General features: G+C 41.0%; 3 protein-coding genes across 5 annotated transcripts in view; 2 read left to right on the top strand and 1 right to left on the bottom strand.

The window, feature by feature from the left end:
- Nucleotides 1–1,535: 1,535 nt before the first annotated feature.
- Nucleotides 1,536–5,625, top strand: LOC113744057 (olfactomedin-like). The gene is made up of 5 exons (XM_027272097.1): nt 1,536–1,685; nt 1,833–1,991; nt 3,285–3,497; nt 3,688–3,820; nt 4,549–5,625. The coding sequence occupies exons 1-5, from the start codon at nt 1,653–1,655 to the stop codon at nt 5,394–5,396; spliced, it is 1,386 nt and encodes a 461-aa protein (XP_027127898.1). The 5' UTR covers nt 1,536–1,652; the 3' UTR covers nt 5,397–5,625.
- Nucleotides 5,626–7,822: 2,197 nt separating this feature from the next.
- LOC104938932 (olfactomedin-4) lies at nt 7,823–10,921 on the bottom strand. The gene is made up of 7 exons (XM_027272098.1): nt 10,784–10,921; nt 10,501–10,623; nt 10,169–10,387; nt 9,469–9,622; nt 9,084–9,311; nt 8,613–8,781; nt 7,823–8,423 (listed from the first exon to the last, which is right to left on the bottom strand). The coding sequence occupies exons 1-7, from the start codon at nt 10,835–10,837 to the stop codon at nt 7,988–7,990; spliced, it is 1,383 nt and encodes a 460-aa protein (XP_027127899.1). The 5' UTR covers nt 10,838–10,921; the 3' UTR covers nt 7,823–7,987.
- A 7,848-nt stretch (nt 10,922–18,769) lies between these two features.
- smpd3 (sphingomyelin phosphodiesterase 3) overlaps nt 18,770–21,319 on the top strand; it is a 116,123-nt gene continuing 113,573 nt past the window's right edge. For 2 of the 3 annotated variants that reach the window (XM_027272472.1, XM_027272471.1), the window contains exons 1-2: nt 18,773–18,827; nt 18,912–18,977. The gene's annotated coding sequence lies outside the window, so the exon portion shown is untranslated. Of the gene's footprint in view, nt 18,828–18,911; nt 18,978–21,319 lie in introns of all 3 variants that reach the window. The other variant, XM_027272473.1, reaches the window with a different exon arrangement.

The following is a 21,319-nucleotide window of genomic DNA, read 5'->3' as shown; positions in this document are numbered from 1 at the left end:
TGGTCCAGCTGGTCGGCTAAGTTCCCGGACAAGCAGATGCTCTTCTTACCATCGTAGCTGCCCCCAGTTGAACATCGGAGAGATTGGAGATCATGTCAGTTCCATATTTCTCGTCTTCAAGTACAGTTTTAGCAATTAGCATCATTGCTTCTTTAACTACCTCCCCATCTGAAAATAATAATAATAATAATACATTTTATTTGAAAACGCTTTTCAGGGTACTCAAAGACACTTTACAGAGAAGAACATTAAGTCATCAAAAACAATATAAGACAGTACACTAAAAACACATTAGAGATTAAACATTAAAAGCAATTTTAAAAAGGTGTGTTTAATATATATTATTGGATTATTATCAGTGTGAATACAGCAACTTTACATATATATATTGGTGTTTTTGTGTTTTGCCTCCAAATATGTTCAGCAGTACTCGAGTATTTGTTCTGATTACATTACATATATTTCAAAATTAGACGCCAGCCAGCACGCATGCTGACAGAGTTGGGGTTCGATGTAATCAGGATCAGTATGAGATGTAATATTTCCAGTGTTTGATTTTGAGGTAATCCAGTAGATTGTGATACTGATATAAAGATTACGATATCATTTGCGTTCAGTAACTGACTGCATTTGAAAGTAATCTGACTCCTCTGACGGCACCTCACATCTCAACCTGAGATAAATGTTTCTTCCATTGCTTGTTTGTTCAAAGCAGACGGTCTTTCGAGGTTGTTGGTCCCTCAGGTTGCCGGCATGTGACGGGATGGTGTGATGGAGTTCTGAATGTGGAAGTGATGGCGTGATTGATGCGTGTAAAATCTGCACTGACAGTGCGATAACAACTTTCAGGAACAGCAAGTGATCACTTAGCACTGAGTACACAAAATCCAACAGCCGGTTCTGTTTTCTTGAGATGACTCGAGGTCATTTATAAAATCTTTTGTCACTAAAGAAAAAAAAAAAAAAAAAAATGATGCCGATGGATCTGAATTTTTTATCAATCAAGGTGCACACTGACAGCCAGGTGCTGTTAAAGTCAACGAAACTGCCTTTGCAAACAAAGCATCCTTTATTTACATTTATTAATAAGAACATTTAAAATAACTGCTCGCATGTGGATGAAGAAAATCTAGAGATAACAAGAAGATTGTTTTTTTGTTTATTGTGTAGATTATGAGATACTTCTGTCTGTTTTTGTTGTTTTTGCCCTTTCTACTTTAATTCTGTGTATATTACACTTTTTTTTCAGTGAAACGTCCCCTGAGGGATAAATAAAGTAATCTAATATATATAATATAATATAATATAATATATATAATAAATTATAAAATAAAGAAAGAGTAATTGCAAGCTCAGCTCCTGTATTTATGAATGTTTTCGAAACATAATTGCAAACATCAGGTCTTGCAAACACTTTTCAAACAGGAAACACTGGAAAGGTTATTTAAAAAAGGGGAAATGGTAACCGCTGGTGGAAGGTTGGAAAAATATGGGATGTTGTGAAAGTTTTTGGGAGTGATCGGTGTCAAGAAACGAGTCAGCAAAACGTGTTGTGATTGATTTGAAGTGAAAAGAGAAGAGGAGGGCTGGTGATTTCAGTACAAACAGCTTCTGTCCTCGTCGGTCCACGGTTCATCTCTCCAGCTCTAAACATGCTGCTGCTGCTCCTACTGCTGCTGCCATCAGTGAGTTACACTTCATGTCCTACTTTTAGAGTTTAAGGATGAAAGAAGATACAAAATGTAACGACATCAGAGGCTTTGTTCTCTTCTTGTTGTTCTTTTACTATCCTGTCCGTATACAACATCAGTGTTTTACATATGTGACTGCAGGCTGATGGTCAGACTCAGCGGGTTACAGGCGAGAAGAAGGATGACTCGTGTGAGTGCGCGGTGGATCCAAACCTGTGGTCGTTCCCGGCTGTGAAGTACGAGGCTGTGCTGCAGAAGGTCCAGTCCTGTGAAGTATCTCTGAACTCTCTGCAGGAACAGGTGAGAAACTGCAGCAGCATTTCACAGTGATAAACACAGTGATACTGAAATATGAAAACGGGTTAGAAATATTAATTTGTGTAGGCAAGTGTTGGTGTAGCAACATACAAAAGTATTTAAAGTATATAATGATAACTGATAAGGCTCAAAAAGTAACCAACTTCATCAACATTAACAGATTAAGGAAAGTGATTGGACTCAAATTCGAGCTATCAGGAATAATCAATAGTTCAAAGTAACAATATGTCAGATATTTCCTGTATTAAATCATAAAATGACCATGCTGTGTCTTTAGAGATTAAGGAAACATGCTCAATAGAAATACGAGCTTCTTGACAACAATGCTCTTCCCATGTCGGCGCTCCGGGCTGCCAGGTATGAAACGTATTATAGCAATGGAAGAAAATCACTTAATCGGAAATATACATGGTAACATGTCGGTGATTTTTCCACCTGATTTCCTCTGTAAAAAATCGTCTCTGTCTTTTTAGTCTTATGGACGTTGCTGTGAAAAGACTATTGTAAAAGTTACCGTCCCCATGCAGCTCTCACCGGCCGGAGGCTGTTTTATGGGACAGAGTGCACCGTAGTGTCGGTACGGGAAGACTGGCCAGGCCGTGGCCACTTCTCCATGCATAAATTCATCATTTATTTCCCCTTGAAATTTTTCGAAAGACACGACATGTGGGAAGTTATAAAGTCATCATCAGTAAACGGTGGGACCCACTCGGCTCTTACTGCCAGAGAAGAAGGCTGCTTTGTGAGCCGTAGAGTCCGTGGCGAGGACTGACGGGTCACGGCAACTTATAACCTTTAAGGCAACCTTTAATTTTGCTGGGGTTTTTTTCTCAAAAGTTGCCAAAAATACGACCCACTACCACATGATCTACTAAACTGTTGTGTGCAATGTTTATTCTATTGAGTTAAACTTCTTTCCATCATTATTTTGAAGCACAGACGTAGAAGACGACTCTAGATGACTCTCCAGTATTTTGAATTTTAACTGCAGTACACTAGATGTCAGTGTTACAGGCAAAGTTACATTTTAGACTGAATTCACCTCACAATATCGTGGTGCGATACCTTTTGAAGTTAAATAATAAATAAATAAAAACACATATTACCGTCAAACACTACAAAATTTTGAAAGAAAGCAAATTATGAGATTGCAGGAATGTAACGAGGGCAAGGCGGCTGAGAGAAACGCAAGGTTCTTAATGAACTTGACCCTGGAAACCTGAAGACATGATCAGTCATCAACAAACAGGAGTTTCTGTCTGTGTGTCCTTTCAGGTGAACTTGTCCAGCCAGCGTCTCCCTGACATGCAGACTCTGGTTAACAACCTGACAGCTCGGCTGGAGCCTCATCAGTACTTGAACAACCTGGGCCTGTACGCATCTTTGCCACTGCGCGAGCTGGTCGAAGAGCTCAGTCAGCTGGAGACAAACGTTGGTGCCATCCACAGCCAGCTAAACAACGCCCAAACACAGAAACTCTCCAGAGAGGTACAGCCGAACATGCAGGGACGCTAAAATGATTGAAAGAAAAGTGAGAGGCTGGAACTGAAATTTGAACAGAATAAATGTAACAAGAAGAAACAAAACAGAATTGTTTGAAATGTTTTTAAGTCAGATTTAATGGGACACTATGTGCATATGTTATTCATTTGTATACAAATGTGTGTGTGTGTGTTAGGTGCGTAAACTGCGTACAGATGTAGACAGGATGGAGAGGTCCGACAGATTCAACATGAAGACTGTGAAAGAGAAACTTCGCTACCTGAAGAACAGCGCCGAGTCCTGCAAGTCGATCCCGACAGACTTCAAAGGTAAGAGTCTGCGTGTAGCACAGTCCTTGATTACCCTTCTGAATTACAGGGACAACATTATTTATTCTTAATTAAAAAATGGCCATAATTATTATTATAAATATTGAAAAAGTTCAAGTTTAATTGCCCTGTTTCTTTAGAGGCACATTTGCAGTATTAATATGGTAAAATACCTTGAAAGTAAAATTTATATTATAGTTTTATTTTTGCGAAATCACACTAGTCACCACTAGGTGACTGTGTCACCATAGTCCACTGTTGGTAGTGTAGACATGTATATGTGTGTTCTGATAGCTCGCTGCTTCATCGTGTGTTGTTGACCTTGTTGATGATTGGCTCTCATAAGTAATGTAATCAGAACAAATACTCGAGTACAGCTGAACATATTGACCACAATGGGATTACACTGTAAAACTTGGGATGACAAATCGCAAGAATGAGCCTCATTTGTCAGTCAAACAACTGAACAATCAAATTATTGGCAAATCTTTGGACAAAAAAACGGAGGGACCAATCTTTAAAAACAGGTGTGTGGTTGCCAGATCCTAATTGGCCCCAGCTGACGGAGGCGTGGCCACCATCATCATCGTATTGTTCAATAAATAGCTTTGTTTATACCTCGGTTCATGTTACTTCCCTTTTTCCCTTTGAGAGCCAGGTCATAACAACATGATATATTAAGTTAAAGACAACAAGGGTAAAAAACTGACACTTCTGTCTGTTTCCAGGCCAGGACAAGGTCTGCCTCAAGGGTCTGATCACCAGCATTAGCGATCCTGTAACAACTAAAATCACTCCGCATGGTAAGACCTACATCTCCGGGTCATGGGGCAAACAGGCTATGATGAACAGCGAGGGGCAGAAGAACAGCTACTGGTTGCAGACTCTATACAGCAGCCACATCTGGGGCTATGACCTGCGTGTATATCAAACCTACGAAGACTTTATGGCCTCTGCCAACCACCAGGACTTCACCGTTGCTCCATCATACACTGACGCCAAGACTGTAGAGGGTCCAAGTGCAGTTCTGTATGGTGAAGCGCTGTATTATCACTGCTACAAGAGTCCAGACGTCTGCCGCTATGACCTGAAAACCAACGCTGTTAAAAGGGTGACACTTCCAGGCACCGGCGTGGGTTTCTACAACAAGTTCCCGTATTGTTACTTTGATTGCCGTGCCTATAGTGATGTGGATGTGGAGGCAGATGAGAGAGGACTGTGGGCCATCTATGCCACCGTGGGTAACCACGGTAATATAGTGGTGAGCCGGCTACTTTGGGACAGCGAGACTGAGACGCTCAACGTCACTCAGACGTGGGAGACGAGGCTGTTCAAGAAGGCGGTGAGCAATGCCTTCATGGTGTGCGGCGTGATGTATGCCACTCGTTACGTGGACGAATACCGCGAGGAGGTGTTCTACGCCTTCGACACAGCGACAGGCAAACACGACGAGTCACTAGCACTGCCGATGCAGAAGATAGCTAAAGGAGTGGCCAGTCTGAGCTACAACCCCACCGACAAGCAGATCTACATGTACAACGACGGTTATCTGCTGGCCTACCAGGCCAACTTCTGATCTGAAGCTGTACTCTAACCCAAACCCCTAAGCCTATGTATTGTAGGACAGCAACTAACAACTATTCTGATTATCAAATAATCTGTTAACTAATCTATCAAATCAGTGACCAGCTATTTAGATTATGAATCACACAATTACTGAGCTTTCAAATGCAGCTTGGGGTCGATGTTCTAGACATGCGATTATCAACAATAAAGAGAATAAAGATGAATACTTTGTTCAAGAATGTGTATTTGAATGAACGTTCCTGCTTTCTAAATGAATGTTTCCCCCTCTCCAGTTTCATAACAAATGGTAATGTGAGTTATTTGTCAGATTTTTCTAAAAGTTCAAATTGTTATTCATCAGTGGCGAGTACAATGGATGGAGTCCAGGAGATTTATTGAAGCTTAACCAAGGAGAATGGTGAATTTATCCTGATGTCGCCCCAAATCTGAAGATCCTCTCCTCTATGGTTTGTTCCCTTTGGCCAATATGTGTAGTAACTGCATTAATTACAGACCAACTTTTCATGTTTGACTTTGCAGGAGACACATATGGGAACAAAATAAAAGTTCTATGCAGGTCATGTAGCGCAAAAACAAACTGTAAGTAGAGTTATGTCCAGAACTCTTGATTGTTTGATGGCAGGTACACTGATTGTAGATGATGGGCAGGTGTGAGACAGACTGGGGAAAACCATAGACTGCACTTTTATTTTAATTAAATATAAGGTTTCAGTGTTTTGTAGCCCATCACATGTACTTGCGTCTCAGATTACAATCTTTCATACCCTCCCTGGCCAATGAAAACTTGCATAAAGGGTGTACAATTACTCGATGGTCCAATAACTACAACTCAGAAACAGATGAACCATGAGCAAGAGACAGCAATGATCATTTTTACCACCAGAGTGCACTGCAAAGCAAAGGACTTCCCTGAACAGTCTGAATATGACTGAATACAGTATCTCCCTCAGATCCTCTGCAACTGGACTCCTAGTTGTACACCTCCAAACACCTGGGGAGTCCGTCTTCATCCACGGTGGCCTCTGGAACAGTCTGTTGGTGGATCTGAGGGACTACATCTCTGTAGATATTTATATAAAAAACTAAAGACAGATCATTTAAGCCTCGTCCATTTTTTCTGATATTTCTTGTCCCTGCCGAACCGGCATATCGTTCTTCAAATCTTTACTATTAGTCCTTTGGCACCTAACTCCTCCATACTTTGTCCTAACTCTTTCTACGAACCTTCATACTTTAAACTTCCACTAGTCCTACAAACTTTGTGCTACAGAAACCATTCAAATATCACTATGTTCAGCTCATTCAGCAACATTATGGCATGTATTTTACCAATTCATACCGTTTATTCTTTTCGAAATATTAAAGTTTTTTCAAGTTAAAAGTTTACATTAAAATGAATGGAACAAAGTTCAAATCTGTCTACTTCTACAGTACATACTTTCCGCTACAGACTTCACTCAAACTTTAAACTTTATTACAATACCCTACTTTTTTTCAACATTTTTACGCTTTATTATGCTATTCTACTGTTTTTCAGCTCATTTCACATTTTTGAATCAGGCGTTTCAGAAGAAGGCATCCATTTTTCCGCAGGATATGCAGTTTTCTGGTTTATTATTACATTTCTTACATTTTATTATTGCAGTTTTTAGTTTATGTTGAATTGGTCCTCTTTATACACTAGTTTATAAACTTTATTTATAACATTTTATTATTGTATGCCTGTTTGCATTAAAGGTTCTATATTAATAAATGAAGTTTGAGTTTTGAGTGTATGTACATGTATGTATTGTGCAAAGCATGTGAAGTTATACAAAACATCATATATAGCAATACCTAAAAAACCTAATGTATCAAACATGCATTCACAGTTTTAACAGTTTTTAGGCATCAGAAACAGTTGTTGTCCTCAAACAAGTTCATATCTTAACGTGATGTGAATGTGTCTAAATGATGGGATGGAAATCCAAATGTGGTACAAATGATGTGACTAATACCTTTTTTTTTCGTTGCGGGTTGGCAGAGATGCACATACAGTATCTGTGCCGAAGATGGTTTGAAGATTCAGGAACAGAAAGTGACCACTTTGCACAAAATACCCAATGACCACCAAAACAGACTGCAGCCTTTAAATGCAATGTTTAATTCAGGTGTTTGTCTGCATGCAATGTGTTAAATAACTTCCCTTTATTAGTTAGTGACTCACTGTGCATTAAGAAGATATAATCTGCGTCACAGCTTCAGCGATGGTGTTCCTGATGGTATTGTCAAGTTGTAGCAGGTGTTAAGATACACTTCTTACAGATGTTTAAATAAACTCAGAGGAAACAACCTCTGCCCTGTTAGGCTCTTAAAGTGAAGCATCTCTAGGGAGTGTTGACTTTCATTGACATTGGTTTAAAGAACAGCAAAGTAGAAGTGACTGTACGTAATGTTTTCATTTATTAAATTGAGAGTATGACATGATTCTGTTTTCTAACTAATGATTATTAGAATGTAAATGCATATTATGGTGAATTTACCATGTTACTACAGGTAATTTCACAAGCTTTTCTCAAAAATGTTGTCACGATGATGCATTTACGAAAACAAAACCTTATAGGTGACCATGTAGGCGTCACAGTAGGCATGTAGCATCTGGTCCACAGGGCTGTAGTTCAGGAAATAAATGTTCGGAGTCATCTTTTTGATGAAGATGCCAAGGTTGAACCTTTCTGCGCCTGTCGCGGTGTCAAACGAGTAGAAGATCTCCTCCATGTCTTTGCTGACGTACCGTGTTGCGTAGAGCACGCCGCATGCCATGAAGGTGTTGGTCACCCCCTGCTTGTAGACCGAGGTTCGCCAGGTTTGGTTAAGTGTTGGCGGGACACCCTCCTCCACTTTGGACAGCACCAGGTTGCCAAAGTCCTGCTTGGTAGTATAGATCACCCACACACCTGACTCATCTGTTGCCAGGTCTAGGTCGGTGTACGGGTAGCATTCATCAAGGTGGCAGAAGTTACCCTTTGAATTGAACCTGGAAAAACAGAGCACAGGGGTGACATTTCATTTTGAAAAATACTTCGGAAAACCATTTATCAGTATCTTAGTTTTCAATATTTACATTCAAATATAAAAGATTTCATGATTTTTGTCATGTTTTGTAGAAACTTAGCATTCATTCTGGCATCAGAAACATCAATTTTTATGGATGCGTGCAGCGAACCTGGTGTCTTTGGGTAGTTGTACAGTGGTAACAGTTTGGGTGGTGAGGTTGAATCGACAAACAGCATCCTTGTTGTAACAGTTGTAGTACAGGGCCCCTTCATAGAGCACGACATTTGGACCCTGGATGGTGTTGGTGGTCGGGTTAGAGGAGTGGATCATGACATTACCTGAAAGAAGAACAAGAGGAAACATTGGTAGTCTGATATTGATTTTCAGTTTTTTGCCATCACTTTGGGGGGGCAGAAAGAAATGGTGGATAAATTTTATATATGATAGATAGGTCTGCCAACGGAGTGTTGCCTGCAGAATCAATGAACAGGATGAGCAGATCAAAGTTGGGTTATATTCAAGACAGGACAATGGCTGGAAGATTGCACAAGAGTTAATGACGCTTCTTTTGTTTGTCAGAAATTCCTCTTTCTGTGCTCTTATTCATAAGAAGTAGGTGTCACACATACGAGCAATTTACCTGGGTTGCTCACCCCAACAATGAGAGCGCTCAGGCTGGAGTAGAGTCGGACGTAGTTGGCGTATTTGTCGCTCGAGGTCAACATTACCCGCCAATACCAGTTCTCCTTCCCCACCTCTGGTTTGGGATCTCGACCCCAGGCTCCATACTTGTAGGACCCAGAGTACTCTCCTGCTGTGTACACCCTCGGCCCGGTAATGTTCTGAAACTGACCGTGGGGACAGGAACCTTAAAGGGGGGGATAAAGTTCAGCTGGTTCAGCATGGTGTCCACTCATTGACAATTATTTCCTAACGTATCTATTTGGTGGTTTCTAGTAGTCCAAGTTAAATAGTAGAAGAAAATCTTCCTACAGTCTGCTGAGTAGTGAGGCTTTGGGACATACCATGTGGATGCTGAGTGGGTTGGATGGTGGGGAAAAATGTATTCCTGCACTGGTCCAGGTCTTTCTTCAGACGATGGTTGTCTTGATGTCCCTTCACCACCTGCATGGTGTCGTAGGTCTCCAGCTGCACCATCTCTGCTCTCAGGTCCTGCAGCTGAGGGACAGCAGAAGAATTATTATTAATAATAATAAGGTTGGCCATTATTATTGATGTATTGGTGTCAGATGTCCGTCCACCATGAGGTTCTACTCAAGGTTTCTGCTTTTTAAAGAAAATACTTGCTCATGGTGGGAAAATTCTCCGTAAATTTTTAAAGAAAATACTTGCTCATGGTGGGAAAATTCTCCGTAAATATTATATCATGAGATGACTTATGTTATACTTCTTCTAAATCAATCAAATTTAATTAATTAATTAATTATTAATTATTAATTTTTAAATTTTTTACTTATTTGCAAGCAGCAGACTCGTTAGTATCATGGAGCCAATGGTCCAGACAAAATATAGGAGCATGACAGACAGTAACGTTAGTGAATGTTCATTTCAGTTATGTCAGTTTTTAGGTTCATGCTTACTCGAGCACGAGCGACGGGACACAAACTGTACTTCCCCTTGAGTACAACTGCATATGTGAGAGTTGTCTACAGCCTTCTGCCTTCTATGAATGTTGTCTGTGTTGGTGCTTGTGTGAGAATTTACCTGTTTATTGGTGTCAGTAGTCAGCCGCTGGTGTCCCAGGGTGGAGCCGTTGAGCCTGTCGATGAGCTGCTTGATCTCCATCAGTTCGTTCTCCAACACCTGCAGGCTGAGGACTGCATAGAGATCTCCGTCATCCTCCATCTCCAGCATCGACACATTTTCCTGCAGCTGGGGCAGACGACGCTCCAAACCCAGCAGCAGACTCTCCAGCTCCAGAGTCTGCAGAGAGAGTCTGGAGAGTCACTCAGGACTCCTTTAACATCTGTTTTTATTCAGTTTTACAGCTGCCAAGGTTTTTACGTTCTGGTTCAGTAAATAACACGACGAGTTACCTTCTGTGGGGTGATGTTGTCGGTGCATTTTGTTGCATTGACCTCCACTGTGCTGAGTTTGTCATGAGGGAATGCCTTCTGTGAATTAATCAACTTACACACACACTCATCACGTGGAGGTGCCTGAAGTCAAGAATATCAAATGTTAAATGTTAAAAAACAAATAGTAAATATCAAATGTAAATATATCTACATTTAAAATGGGCAGTATAGGATGATTGATGATTAAATTTAAGTTGATAAAAGTGGTTTAATAATCAGTATATCCCCAGTGTTTTCTTACCTGTCGTGTGAGGCTGAACAGAGCACACAGAGTAACGATCACGTTCAGCTTCATGGTGGATCAGAGAGCAGAGCTAAATGAAACAGTCCCTGAACACAGTGTGAATATGACTGCAGCAGCTTCCAACCTGTGAACACTCCTACTAATTTGTATGTCTGTGTTTTGTGTGCGCGTGATGTGTGTGCGTGCATGCGGTTTGCCATGTTCCTTTCATAATTTGTTCAGTTCCTCCTTGTGGTCGAGACTGCCGCAGGACAGCAGAAACATCCCAAAATATTAATAGATATTACTTAAGTCAAATTTGGAGAACACTTCTCACTTATCGGAAAAAAAATACTTTTACCATCTGTAACAGCTCCTACCTGTCAGTCAAAGCGTCCACGCTCTTAATCCTGCATAACTTTAAGCCTTAATATAATGTGAACAGGTGAGTTGTATATAAATTCACCCTCAGTACAGTTGTCATGAACGGGGAAATTAGCTACAGAGACCAAAACTGTTTTTTGTACCAGGCTGTAAACATGTTTATTTCTGCTGTGAAGTTTTGAACATGGGGACTTATGGAGACTGACTTCGTCCTCTGTCGTGCAGCTTCGCTGTCTTCGAAGTCTGCTGCTTCACCTCATTCTGTCAAGTTGGGTTTTTGTTCTGTCTCGTCATTTCCTGTTTTATTTTGATATTTACCTGTCCTCTCGTTTCAGGTCACTTGTTCTTCCTCATGTGTCCCCGGTACCCTGTGTATATATTGTCTGCGTCTCCCTTTGTCCTGTGCCGAAGTGTTTCGTCATTAGATCGATCGCCAAAGCCTTGTTTCCTTGTCCGTTCATAGTCATAGCATTGTTGCTCGAGTGTTCTTTTGTTTATATTCCTCGATTGAGTGATTTTCTGTTGTGAATTCTTAGTCTAGCCTTTTGGTTTCATAGTGTAGTGTTTTTCAGCCTCCTTCGGAGCGCTTTCAGTTAATGTTTTGCAGCCTGCTTTCCCTCTTGGTGAGTGATTTTGATTTTGATAACCTTTTTTCATAAAGTAGTTTAGAGTTTTTCCTCCGTTGGAGTGATTTTTGTTTTTCCTAGTTTAGGCCTGATTTTCATAGCATCACTCAGTCGAGGGTTTTTTGTTATTTCAGTAAAAAAGATCATTGACACCTCTGCGCCTGAGTCCTGTTTTGAGTCCGGCCTGACACATTCTCATGAAGCGCCATCTTCAAGTTTATAAGGATGGAAATATCCTCACGCTCTCTCACCTGGTTATTCTTTTTTATCTTTTTTTTTTCAGCGGTTGGCCTCGGCCTCCTCTTCCAAGCATGAAGGAAAATCTGTGGTGTAAATGCAAAATCTGTCTAGAACCAGTGTTTGGTATGTCTGATCTGGGATACTGTAGAAACAGGGCGGACTGGCAGTAGAAGAATAGCTGCTCTCACTTCTGGAGTCAGCACCAAGTGGACGTTTAAGAAGCGTTGGTATTTTGTACTGTAATGATATAGAGTGATGCTTAAAACAGGAATGAAAAGTATATATGACTTTTTCCAAAAAAGGAAAAGACTTTTGTTGAAGCCTGAACATTCGTTACATATTTTTATATACGTTATATATGCAGTACATCATCAGAAACAAATGCTGCCCTCGGATACGAGTTCATATCTCAGCCTGAGATGAATTCGTGTTGTTTGTACTGTTCATTCAGAGAGATGGAGGTTCTTGTTCCTTCAGGCCATGAAGCTGCAATCAGTCCATAGGAAGGAGATCCAAATGTGGAGGACGTGACTAATAGCTGCTTTTATTTTAGTTTGTGAGTTTGCAGACATGCAAATACTGTATCTGTGCTGATGTGGTTACAAGATTCAGGAAGAGAAAGTGACAAAAGAAGTTGCATACTTGAGCAGAAACCATCTAAATTTGCTTTTTAATTCTGTTATATGTGCATTATGTTGTTGAGTAACTACAGCGTTTGCATAAGGTCTTTTAACAGTACCACAAATGACTGCAGACTGTACAGTACCACACAGCAAAAGTCTTCAGCAACATATGAAAGAAAGTCAAACATTGGAAGTTTTGGAAATTGATTCAATTAGTTGTTTAATTTATCATTTGTAGCCATGATGGTAGAGGCGTCACTCCAACTGTTGGTTCGGCCACTTTGGTCAAAATTGCCCTGAAATGTTGTAGACGTCATAACGTCATAACAACTGTTGGATTATTAATAATTTGTTACAGAAATTCATGATCCACTCATATAAAACATATTTAACCAGCCAAAGTGCATCACAGAGTGTCCTGGTTCAGCCAACAGCATCACATCTGACAGAGGCCCGTATCTGTAATGCTGAAATTTTCTTGTTATTCAATATCTCTTCTTCTTCTTCTCCTTTCAGCTTTTCCCTTCAGGAGTCGCCACAGTGAATCAGTCACCTCCATCTAACCCTGTCTTCTGCATCCTCTTCTCTCACACCAACCTTCATGTCCTCTTCACTGCATCCATAAACCTCCTCTTTGGTCTTCCTCTAGGCCTTCTCCTGTCTGGCAGTTCAAAACTCAGCATCCTTCTACCAACATATTCACTATCTCTCCTCTGGACATGTCCGAACCATCTCGGACTTTATCTCCAAAACCTCTAACATGTGCTGTCCCTCTGATGGACTCAAAACAGGCTATCCAGATAACCTACTGATCCTGCTTCATGAAACAGACTTCTGGTCTTTTTAGAAGATACTAACAAGTAGCGGTAAACTGGTATTCATCAGTTCAGTATGATTTAATAGTAGTTGTAGTATTTCTTTTTCCTGTTATTATCCTGAGATTTGAACAAAGACTTTTTGACGTGAGTAGCCGAATCATAAAATGTTAGCTTTAACTAGTGAAGCTATGTTTGAAGTAGAGTATCTGTGGCACTTAATAAATAAATAAATTGACAATTAAAACATCCTTTTCCATGACATCTTTAATATTATGACTCAAAGTGACTCTGTGATACATTCAGGAGTGCAGAATTATTTTTACTATTCTGCTTAAATAATGAAATACATTACTGCATTATAACAATGTGTAAAGCATGCAGAGGATATCACAAAGGGAAATAATAACCACTGAGAGAAGTAGGAGGGAAATAAGCAAAACCTGTGGGATGACCATAAATGCTGTTTGATGAGTTTCACATCCACACGAGTGTTTTTAAGTTTCTTTACTGACTCATTGGTGACGAGACGCAAGTCAGCAAAACGTGTTTGTTGTGATTGATTTGAAGTGAAAAGAGAAGAGGAGGGCTGGTGATTTCAGTACAAACAGCTTCTGTCCTCGTCGGTCCACGGTTCATCTCTCCAGCTCTAAACATGCTGCTGCTGCTCCTACTGCTGCTGCCGTCAGTGAGTTACACTTCATGTCCTACTTTTAGAGTTTAAAATGAAAACAAGTCTTTATTTTTTCTTCTTTTACAATCCTTTTAAATCAGTGTTTTACATATGTGACTGCAGGCTGACGGTCAGACTCGGCGGGTTACAGGCAAGAAGAAGGATGACTTGTGTGAGTGCGCGGTGGATTCAAACCTGTGGTCGTTCCCGGCTGTGAAGTACGAGGCTGTGCTGCAGAAGGTCCAGTCCTGTGAAGTATCTTTGGATTCTCTGATAGAGCAGGTGAGAAATAAAGTCAACCGGCATCATTTTGCAGTGGTTATGGATACTTGAACCATGCATTTATATGTGATTCAGCAACTGTGAACTGTAATATCAGGACTCTTCACTTAACTGGCAATTGTTTGTGAAGGTACAGTCCCCAATGAAACTGAGACCATTTCAAATGTCCTTTCAGGTGAACTTGTCCAGCCAGCGTCTCCCTGAGATGCAGGCTCTGGTTCAAACCTGACGGCCAGGCTGGAGCCTCACCAGTACCTGCATGAGCGAGGCCTGTACTCATCTTTGCCACTGCGCCTGCTGGTCGAAGAGCTCAGTCAGCTGGAGACAAACGTTGGTGCCATCCACAGCCAGCTAAACAACGCCCAAACCCGGAAACTCTCCAGAGAGGTACAGCCGAACATGCAAATTACTGTATTCCTACATGAGTAACATGAGCGTAAAGCAGATATGAAAGAAAGAAATCAAACTGAAATTGAGTAGAATAAATTACGATAACATGAGTTATTTAAAATGTTCTGAAGGTAAATTTTGGTGGAAATTTATGTTAACCTCGCATACAACTGCAACTGTGTTGCATGTGGGTGTGTGTGTTGTGTGTGTGTGTGTGGTTAGGTGGGTAAACTGCATACAGATGTGGACAGGATGAAAATGTCAGACACCATTAACCTGAAGACTATCAAAGAGAACTTCGCTACCTGAAGAACCCCGCCGAGTCCTGCAAGTCGATCCCCAAACCCTACAGAGGTAAAGAGTGTATTACTGTATTTAAATAAGAATATATAATAGAGATATATAATAGATATATAAAGAAAATGCAATTGATAACTGAATAACACATATTGTATGACCAAGATGGTTATATGGTGGAAACTGTCTTTAAAAAAAATGTAGCCCCAGAATTTGACATTCAACACCCTTCCATGCATCCTTTCTGCCTTGTTTTGAAGATTTTTTGGGGACTTATTCAAGATGAAATCGGGTTAAAAAATGTAAAAGATTTAATCCATATAGCTAAAATCAAGTCTCACCCTTTTGAGGCCCGCATTTTGTAATAAACTGCCCCAACGCATTTTGTAATAATTTTGCCGCATTATGTAATAAGTTATTACATTTTGACAAGATTATTACCAAATGCAAAAAATCTGCAATTCACATAATATTCTCTGTTAATGCAACCTTTGAATAGTGTACTGATAGTAATTGCTAAGTACTGCTACTAGGCTAATACAGTGATACTAATAATAGGCCTAGCTTTTACAAATACTTTAAAGTAAAATACAATTAACAAACAAATAAACTATGCTTTAGAATTGTTATGCACCATGTTATTACATTTCCTAGAAAATAAAAAAGTTGCAAGTGCATTGTGTAATAATCTTGTCAAAATGTAATAACTTATTACATAATGCGGCAAAATTTATTACAAAATGCGTTGGGGCAGTTTATTACAAAATGAAATAAAAAAGTTATTACATTTTGGACGTTTATTACAAAATGCGGCTCAACACACCCCATCTCCAACGAAAGAGGGTAATACTCTAGACTACTGCTTCTCAAGCTATGGTACCTTCCTCTATATATATATTATTAATATTATATATTGTATAACTAATGTTATTAATTGCATGATATTCAAAAAAAACTGTTTGGTTGTTACTTTACAGAAAATGTCCATAATTTTACAGAGTTTTGTACAACATACTATTTTGAGTTATTTTTTTGTTTGTTTTGTTTGGGGGGTTTATTGTTGTTGTTTTTTTACAGTGCATATGTACTATAGGTTCACAAAAAAAATGTTCAAACTGTCAGTTTTTATCAAAACTAGATCGCAGTGTTCCAAAGTTCGACTTAAAAAACCCTTCTGTGTATTCAGTATTCTGATCATCCAACATAAAAAGATTCTTTAAAGCATCAAAAGTTCTGCAACTGTGCAATTTTTTGCATTTAGATCCCCCAAAAAACCTTAAACAGCAAAACAGGGTTCTTGTGGATTCTTACACTTATCAAGAACCAGTTTTTCTTAGAGTGTAGTAAAAAGAGACATGGGAAATATTATAAAGAGAAGTGCAGATCAGGAGTCAAGAGCCACTGTTTAAATTCTCCCATTCCCAAAGTTAAGAAAACAAGGCATGCAGTGTTCAATAAAACTGACCCTGTCACACTTAGAGCCTAAAAGTTTAAGAAACTTTTTGAGAAACAGTCTTTGCTCTAGACTGTTTTGTACATTACTCGATCTTTAGACCCTTCTCTTCTCTCTGTTTCCAGGCCGGAACAGGCACTGCCTCAAGGGCTTGATCACCAGTATTAGCGATCCTGTCATGACTAAGATCAGTTCGTACGGTAAGAGCTACACCTCCGGGTCATGGGGCCAACAGGCCCAGATGGACAGTGAGTGGCAGAAGAACAGCTACTGGGTCCAGCCTTTGCTCAACAGCCCCGTCTCGAGCAACACTCTGCGTGTATACCAAAACTATGAAGACTTCATGGCCTCTGCAAAGTACGAGGACTTCACCATTGTTTCATCCCACACTCACGCCAACAGCATCGAGGGTCCAAGTGCAGTTCTCTATGGTGAAGCGCTGTATTATCACTGCTACAACGCTCCAAACGTCTGCCGCTATGACCTGAAAACCCGTAGGGTTGAAAGGGTGACGCTTCCAGGCACCGGCGTGGGTTTCCACAACAAGTTCCCGTATTGTTACTTTGATTGCCGTGCCTATAGTGATGTGGATGTGGAGGCAGATGAGAGCGGCCTGTGGGCCATCTATGCCACCATGGGTAACCACGGTAATATAGTGGTGAGCCGGCTACTTTGGGACAACGACACTGAGACGCTCAACGTCACTCAGACGTGGGAGACGAGGCTGTTCAAGAAGGCGGTGAGCAATGCCTTCATGGCGTGCGGCGTGATGTATGCCACTCGTTACGTGGACGAATACCGCGAGGAGGTGTTCTACGCCTTCGACACAGCGACAGGCAAACACGACGACTCACTAGCACTGCCGATGGAGAAGGTAGCTAAAGGAGTGGCCAGTCTGAGCTACAACCCCGTCAACAAACAGATCTACATGTACAACGACGGTTATCTGCTGGCCTACAAGGCCAACTTCTGATCTGAAGCTGTGCTAATTGTTGTAATTGGCAATTCTCATGTTAGCCACATGCAAATTAACAGAGACAGAGTAGGTCCAGCTCAAAGATTACCATATATCTATGCAAGCGATCATTGTACTGTTGTTGTATATCGCATGTTGTAACAAATGTTTGAATGGAATAAAGCTGTAAACCAATAATCACCAAATTATTCAATAAAAACTTTAAACTTTCCAATAAAAAACATATTCATCGTGTTGTTGCAGCCATGCTTTCGTTCAGAGGGGAATGTTTACAAGGTTCACCAGCTGAGCTGGAATGCTAACTGAGATATTTTGAGTACATAAGTGTGTTTACACTGTCAGTGATCGACAGCCGTGCTTGAATTGAGACAAGGAAGTACATGGTGTACTAAAGTGGCACAACACCGACATTCAGATAAAACCACTGTTGGTATCACACTTATCTTTAACCTCGCATGAAGAGATGATTTAAGGGTCGTATTTCTATTTCTATTCCAATGCCGTCAGCTCTGATTCAGACACTCGTAGGTCAAACTTCATAAGAGAGCGTGTATCTACCCTGAGCAATGGGCAGCAGTGAGCATTTCACACCAAGCGAAAAACTAGCAAGCTGAGACGCGAGCAAAGAACTTCAGTGAAGAAGCATCCATCTGTCGAATAATATCAACAGTTATGATGCTGCATTGTATTCTGACAAGAACTACCCGTCTTAGAACACTGCGCTCTCAGGACGCTGGTTCCTTGTGGTTCCCTTTAGTTTCCAAAGTAGATTGAGGCCGAGCTTTCAGCTATTCAGGCTCCTCTTCTGTGGAAGTGGTCTTCTCTGTCTCTGTCTGTCTCGTTCAGAGGATATCCTAGTCAGGCATGGGTATGGTTGAAGATGCAGGGCACATCATCCCTTTACGGAAAACTCTCTCTCGATCTGCAGGGACGATGGACGTTAATGTTTAATACATACATACTGAAAAGGTCTTTGAAATCTTATGCACAAATGAATTATAAGTAGGTTAACAGATATTATGTGCTTCTACTGCTACAGTATTCAACCTCAAACAAAGGGGGGTGTGATGATTAAGTAGATTGTTGTTGACCACAAGGTGTCAGGAGCGGCTTGTTACTTCCAGCAGGTCACTCAGTTAGTCTTAATGTGAAAGGGAGGGTAACAGGAAGTCCAGCCCTGATGCCAGGCAAATGGGGTGGAGTCTACAAGAAGGGCGGGGGAAGCTCACCTGGGCCTTTCTTCCTGCACTGAGACACACCTGGGAGGAGCAGCTGAGGCCTGCCTCTGTTTGGAGTTGATTGGGTAGGCTCCATTTTTAAATGTTTGAAAGCATGATGAAGAAATTGTTTAGCTCATCATTTGTTGCATGAATTGTTTTTTTTGTAGACGTTCCATGTTGGTGAGGGACTAAGTCTGGGAATGATTAAATACATCAACATAAGAAAGAAACAGGTGAGTTCAAGAGATATTACTGGGATGATGTTCCAGTTTAGAAACAGGTGTATGATTTTACTTTGACACTGCAAGGTTTGTTAAAATGTTTCTTGTAAAGTTGCTGTAGTGTCCTGACATTGTTAATATTTGGTATGGCCCTAGAGGGAGCTCTAGGGGATCAAGGTGTGTGTTACCTGTCAGGAAAAGGTTCATGTGAGGCCCCCTGGTGGCGTTTGCTTCTTTTATTTTCCAACAAAAATACTTTTAAAGAAGCCAACCCCAGTTTCTCCCAGACGTATTTGATTTAAGTTTGTTCTCATCACTCGGACTGAGCAGCAGCAGCAGTGCAGCCTTTACTGTGTGCTTTAAGTCACCTTAGCTTGAGTGTCGTAGAATAGTTTGACTTTATTCCAGTTGGTTTGTGTCGTGCAGTGTAGTCCAGCGTTTGTTTGCGTCCCTCTGGAGATCAGCATCATCAAACATATTTTGTAGTTTGTCCGGTTCATTCTGGGTCTTGTGTGTTTGGTATCACCTGGTTGCAAAATAAAGATCCAGTTTGACTGGATCCAAACACACAAACAGCAGAAAACATGCACTGAGCGGTTTGTAGTAGTACTGGTTGTACCCAGTAGGGGGTGGTGTGAGCTCACACGGATGTGAAGGAGGACAGATGTTTCTGCTGCTGTGGCCTGGTTTCCAGTTTCTGGCTGGCTGCCTCTCAGACACACCCAAAGCTCTGCTCATAATGACAGACCTGCTGCCCTGCAGATTTAAAGAAGCCGAACACCAGGCGGCTGGCAGGACCCAGAACTTAATGGTGTACTCTTTGCTGTGTATGCGGTCAGCCTGATTTCATGTTTCTGTTCGGGGAGGATCTCCATGTTCTGTAATAACATGCTGGGTTACTGTAACATTTTGGTAACCTTCAGTCATCGTTTCTACCTTTTTGAATCTTCCTCTTTCATCATGCCTCTTTCTTCTAAGAAATGAACAGATCAGTCACAGGGCAGACAGAAACAATCAGAAACATCTGAACTCAGTTTAAAGGTGATGAACATGCAGTTAAAAGTCAGATAGATGTAGCTCCTCATTTTTTTCTTCATACTGTCTCTGTGACATCACTTCAGGGACAAATCCACATCCCCCTCTCTGAAACATTAAATGTATTAAAGCAACACTCATAAACTAACATCTGTTAACTCCTGTTGACCCACACTGACCTGTGATCAGCTGAACTGTGTCTCTGTCATTCGTACGTCTGTTCTCACTCTATGTAACTTTGGGCTCCGGGTCGGGAGAAGTACGTAACGCTTTACGGCACTAAGTCACACAGCAGCAACTATTTCACTGATTCTGGTGAAACTGGATCATATTTTATGGAGGAAATGTTTTCTGGTTTTCCCTCTGATGTCCTCCGGCTGCTCCGCCTCAACTCTCTGTGATTTACAGAGTTTAGGATGGACAGTGAAGTAAACTGTAGCTGCTGTTAGTACTGCAGGCGTTTTGGATCACCGGGAACAAGAGGAGGTTTACAGGCTGGAGCTGGTGTCGTGCCAGAACCGGAGCTGGGCATAAGATAACTTTTAGTCGTTGGTGAAAGACAGACGCCGAGATGAGCGTCTTGCTGTTGGACTAGTCAGTAAACATTATACCTGCTGAACATCAGCATGTTCTCCAGCTCTTCTTTATAGTTTCCTCCTCCACAGGTGCTGTTTGTTTTTCCTCACTGCTAGAAAAGGAAGCTGCAGCACTTTCTGCAGATGTGAAATGTTAACTCGGCACAGGGAGGTCTCAGGTCCAGTAAAAAAATAAAAAAAGAAGAGGGTGGTTGCTGTAGGAGCTGAGGCTAAAAGGCCAAACCAGCACTTCTTCTGTTGAACTGCACGATCACTGATGTTGCATTTGCAGCACAAAGTGCCAGGAAGTCCATCCTGTCTCGTCCTCTGAGGCATGATCCCATCATGATGATACAGCTTCACCTTTGAGCATCATCACTACATTATAAATATGGAATGGTCACATTACTGAGTCCATCTGATGCACGGGGCTATTATCACTCGCTGCCGGTATCAAGTACAGATGATTACCAGGAATGACTGACATCAGCCGACGCTGCGATGAGCTGCCCGGCCTCCTTAAAGCTGCATCATGTTTAAAAAAAACAAAAAAAAAACAGGCTTATCAGCTTAAATCACAAGCGAGCGCAGTCCACACACTGACTCACCAAGTATAGACTTTATTACTCTATTAAGTCTGTTCACGGGCTGGTAATCTTGCATTTAAGGGTGAACCGGGATAAAGTATGACAGGCAGACTGAGCCGTGTGCTGTTTACTGGCAGGACTACTGAGTTTGGAGTCT

Source organism: Larimichthys crocea, chromosome XX, assembly GCF_000972845.2.
Source record: "Larimichthys crocea isolate SSNF chromosome XX, L_crocea_2.0, whole genome shotgun sequence".
In the NCBI taxonomy this organism is placed as follows: domain Eukaryota; kingdom Metazoa; phylum Chordata; class Actinopteri; family Sciaenidae; genus Larimichthys; species Larimichthys crocea.
This window is presented reverse-complemented; position numbering and strand designations above follow the sequence as displayed.

Excerpts from the sequence above, each read along its gene's own strand:
- LOC113744057 (XM_027272097.1), top strand. The coding sequence starts at position 1,653 with ATGCTGCTGCTGCTCCTACTGCTGCTGCCATCA. Across the intron at positions 1,686-1,832 it reads TCCTACTGCTGCTGCCATCA|GCTGATGGTCAGACTCAGCG; the intron begins GTGAGTTACACT and ends ATGTGACTGCAG. Across the intron at positions 3,498-3,687 it reads CACAGAAACTCTCCAGAGAG|GTGCGTAAACTGCGTACAGA; the intron begins GTACAGCCGAAC and ends TGTGTGTGTTAG.
- LOC104938932 (XM_027272098.1), bottom strand. The coding sequence starts at position 10,837 with ATGAAGCTGAACGTGATCGTTACTCTGTGTGCTCTGTTCAGCCTCACA. Across the intron at positions 10,388-10,500 it reads ACAACATCACCCCACAGAAG|ACTCTGGAGCTGGAGAGTCT; the intron begins GTAACTCGTCGT and ends CTCTCTCTGCAG. Across the intron at positions 8,424-8,612 it reads CAACTACCCAAAGACACCAG|GTTCAATTCAAAGGGTAACT; the intron begins GTTCGCTGCACG and ends CTGTTTTTCCAG.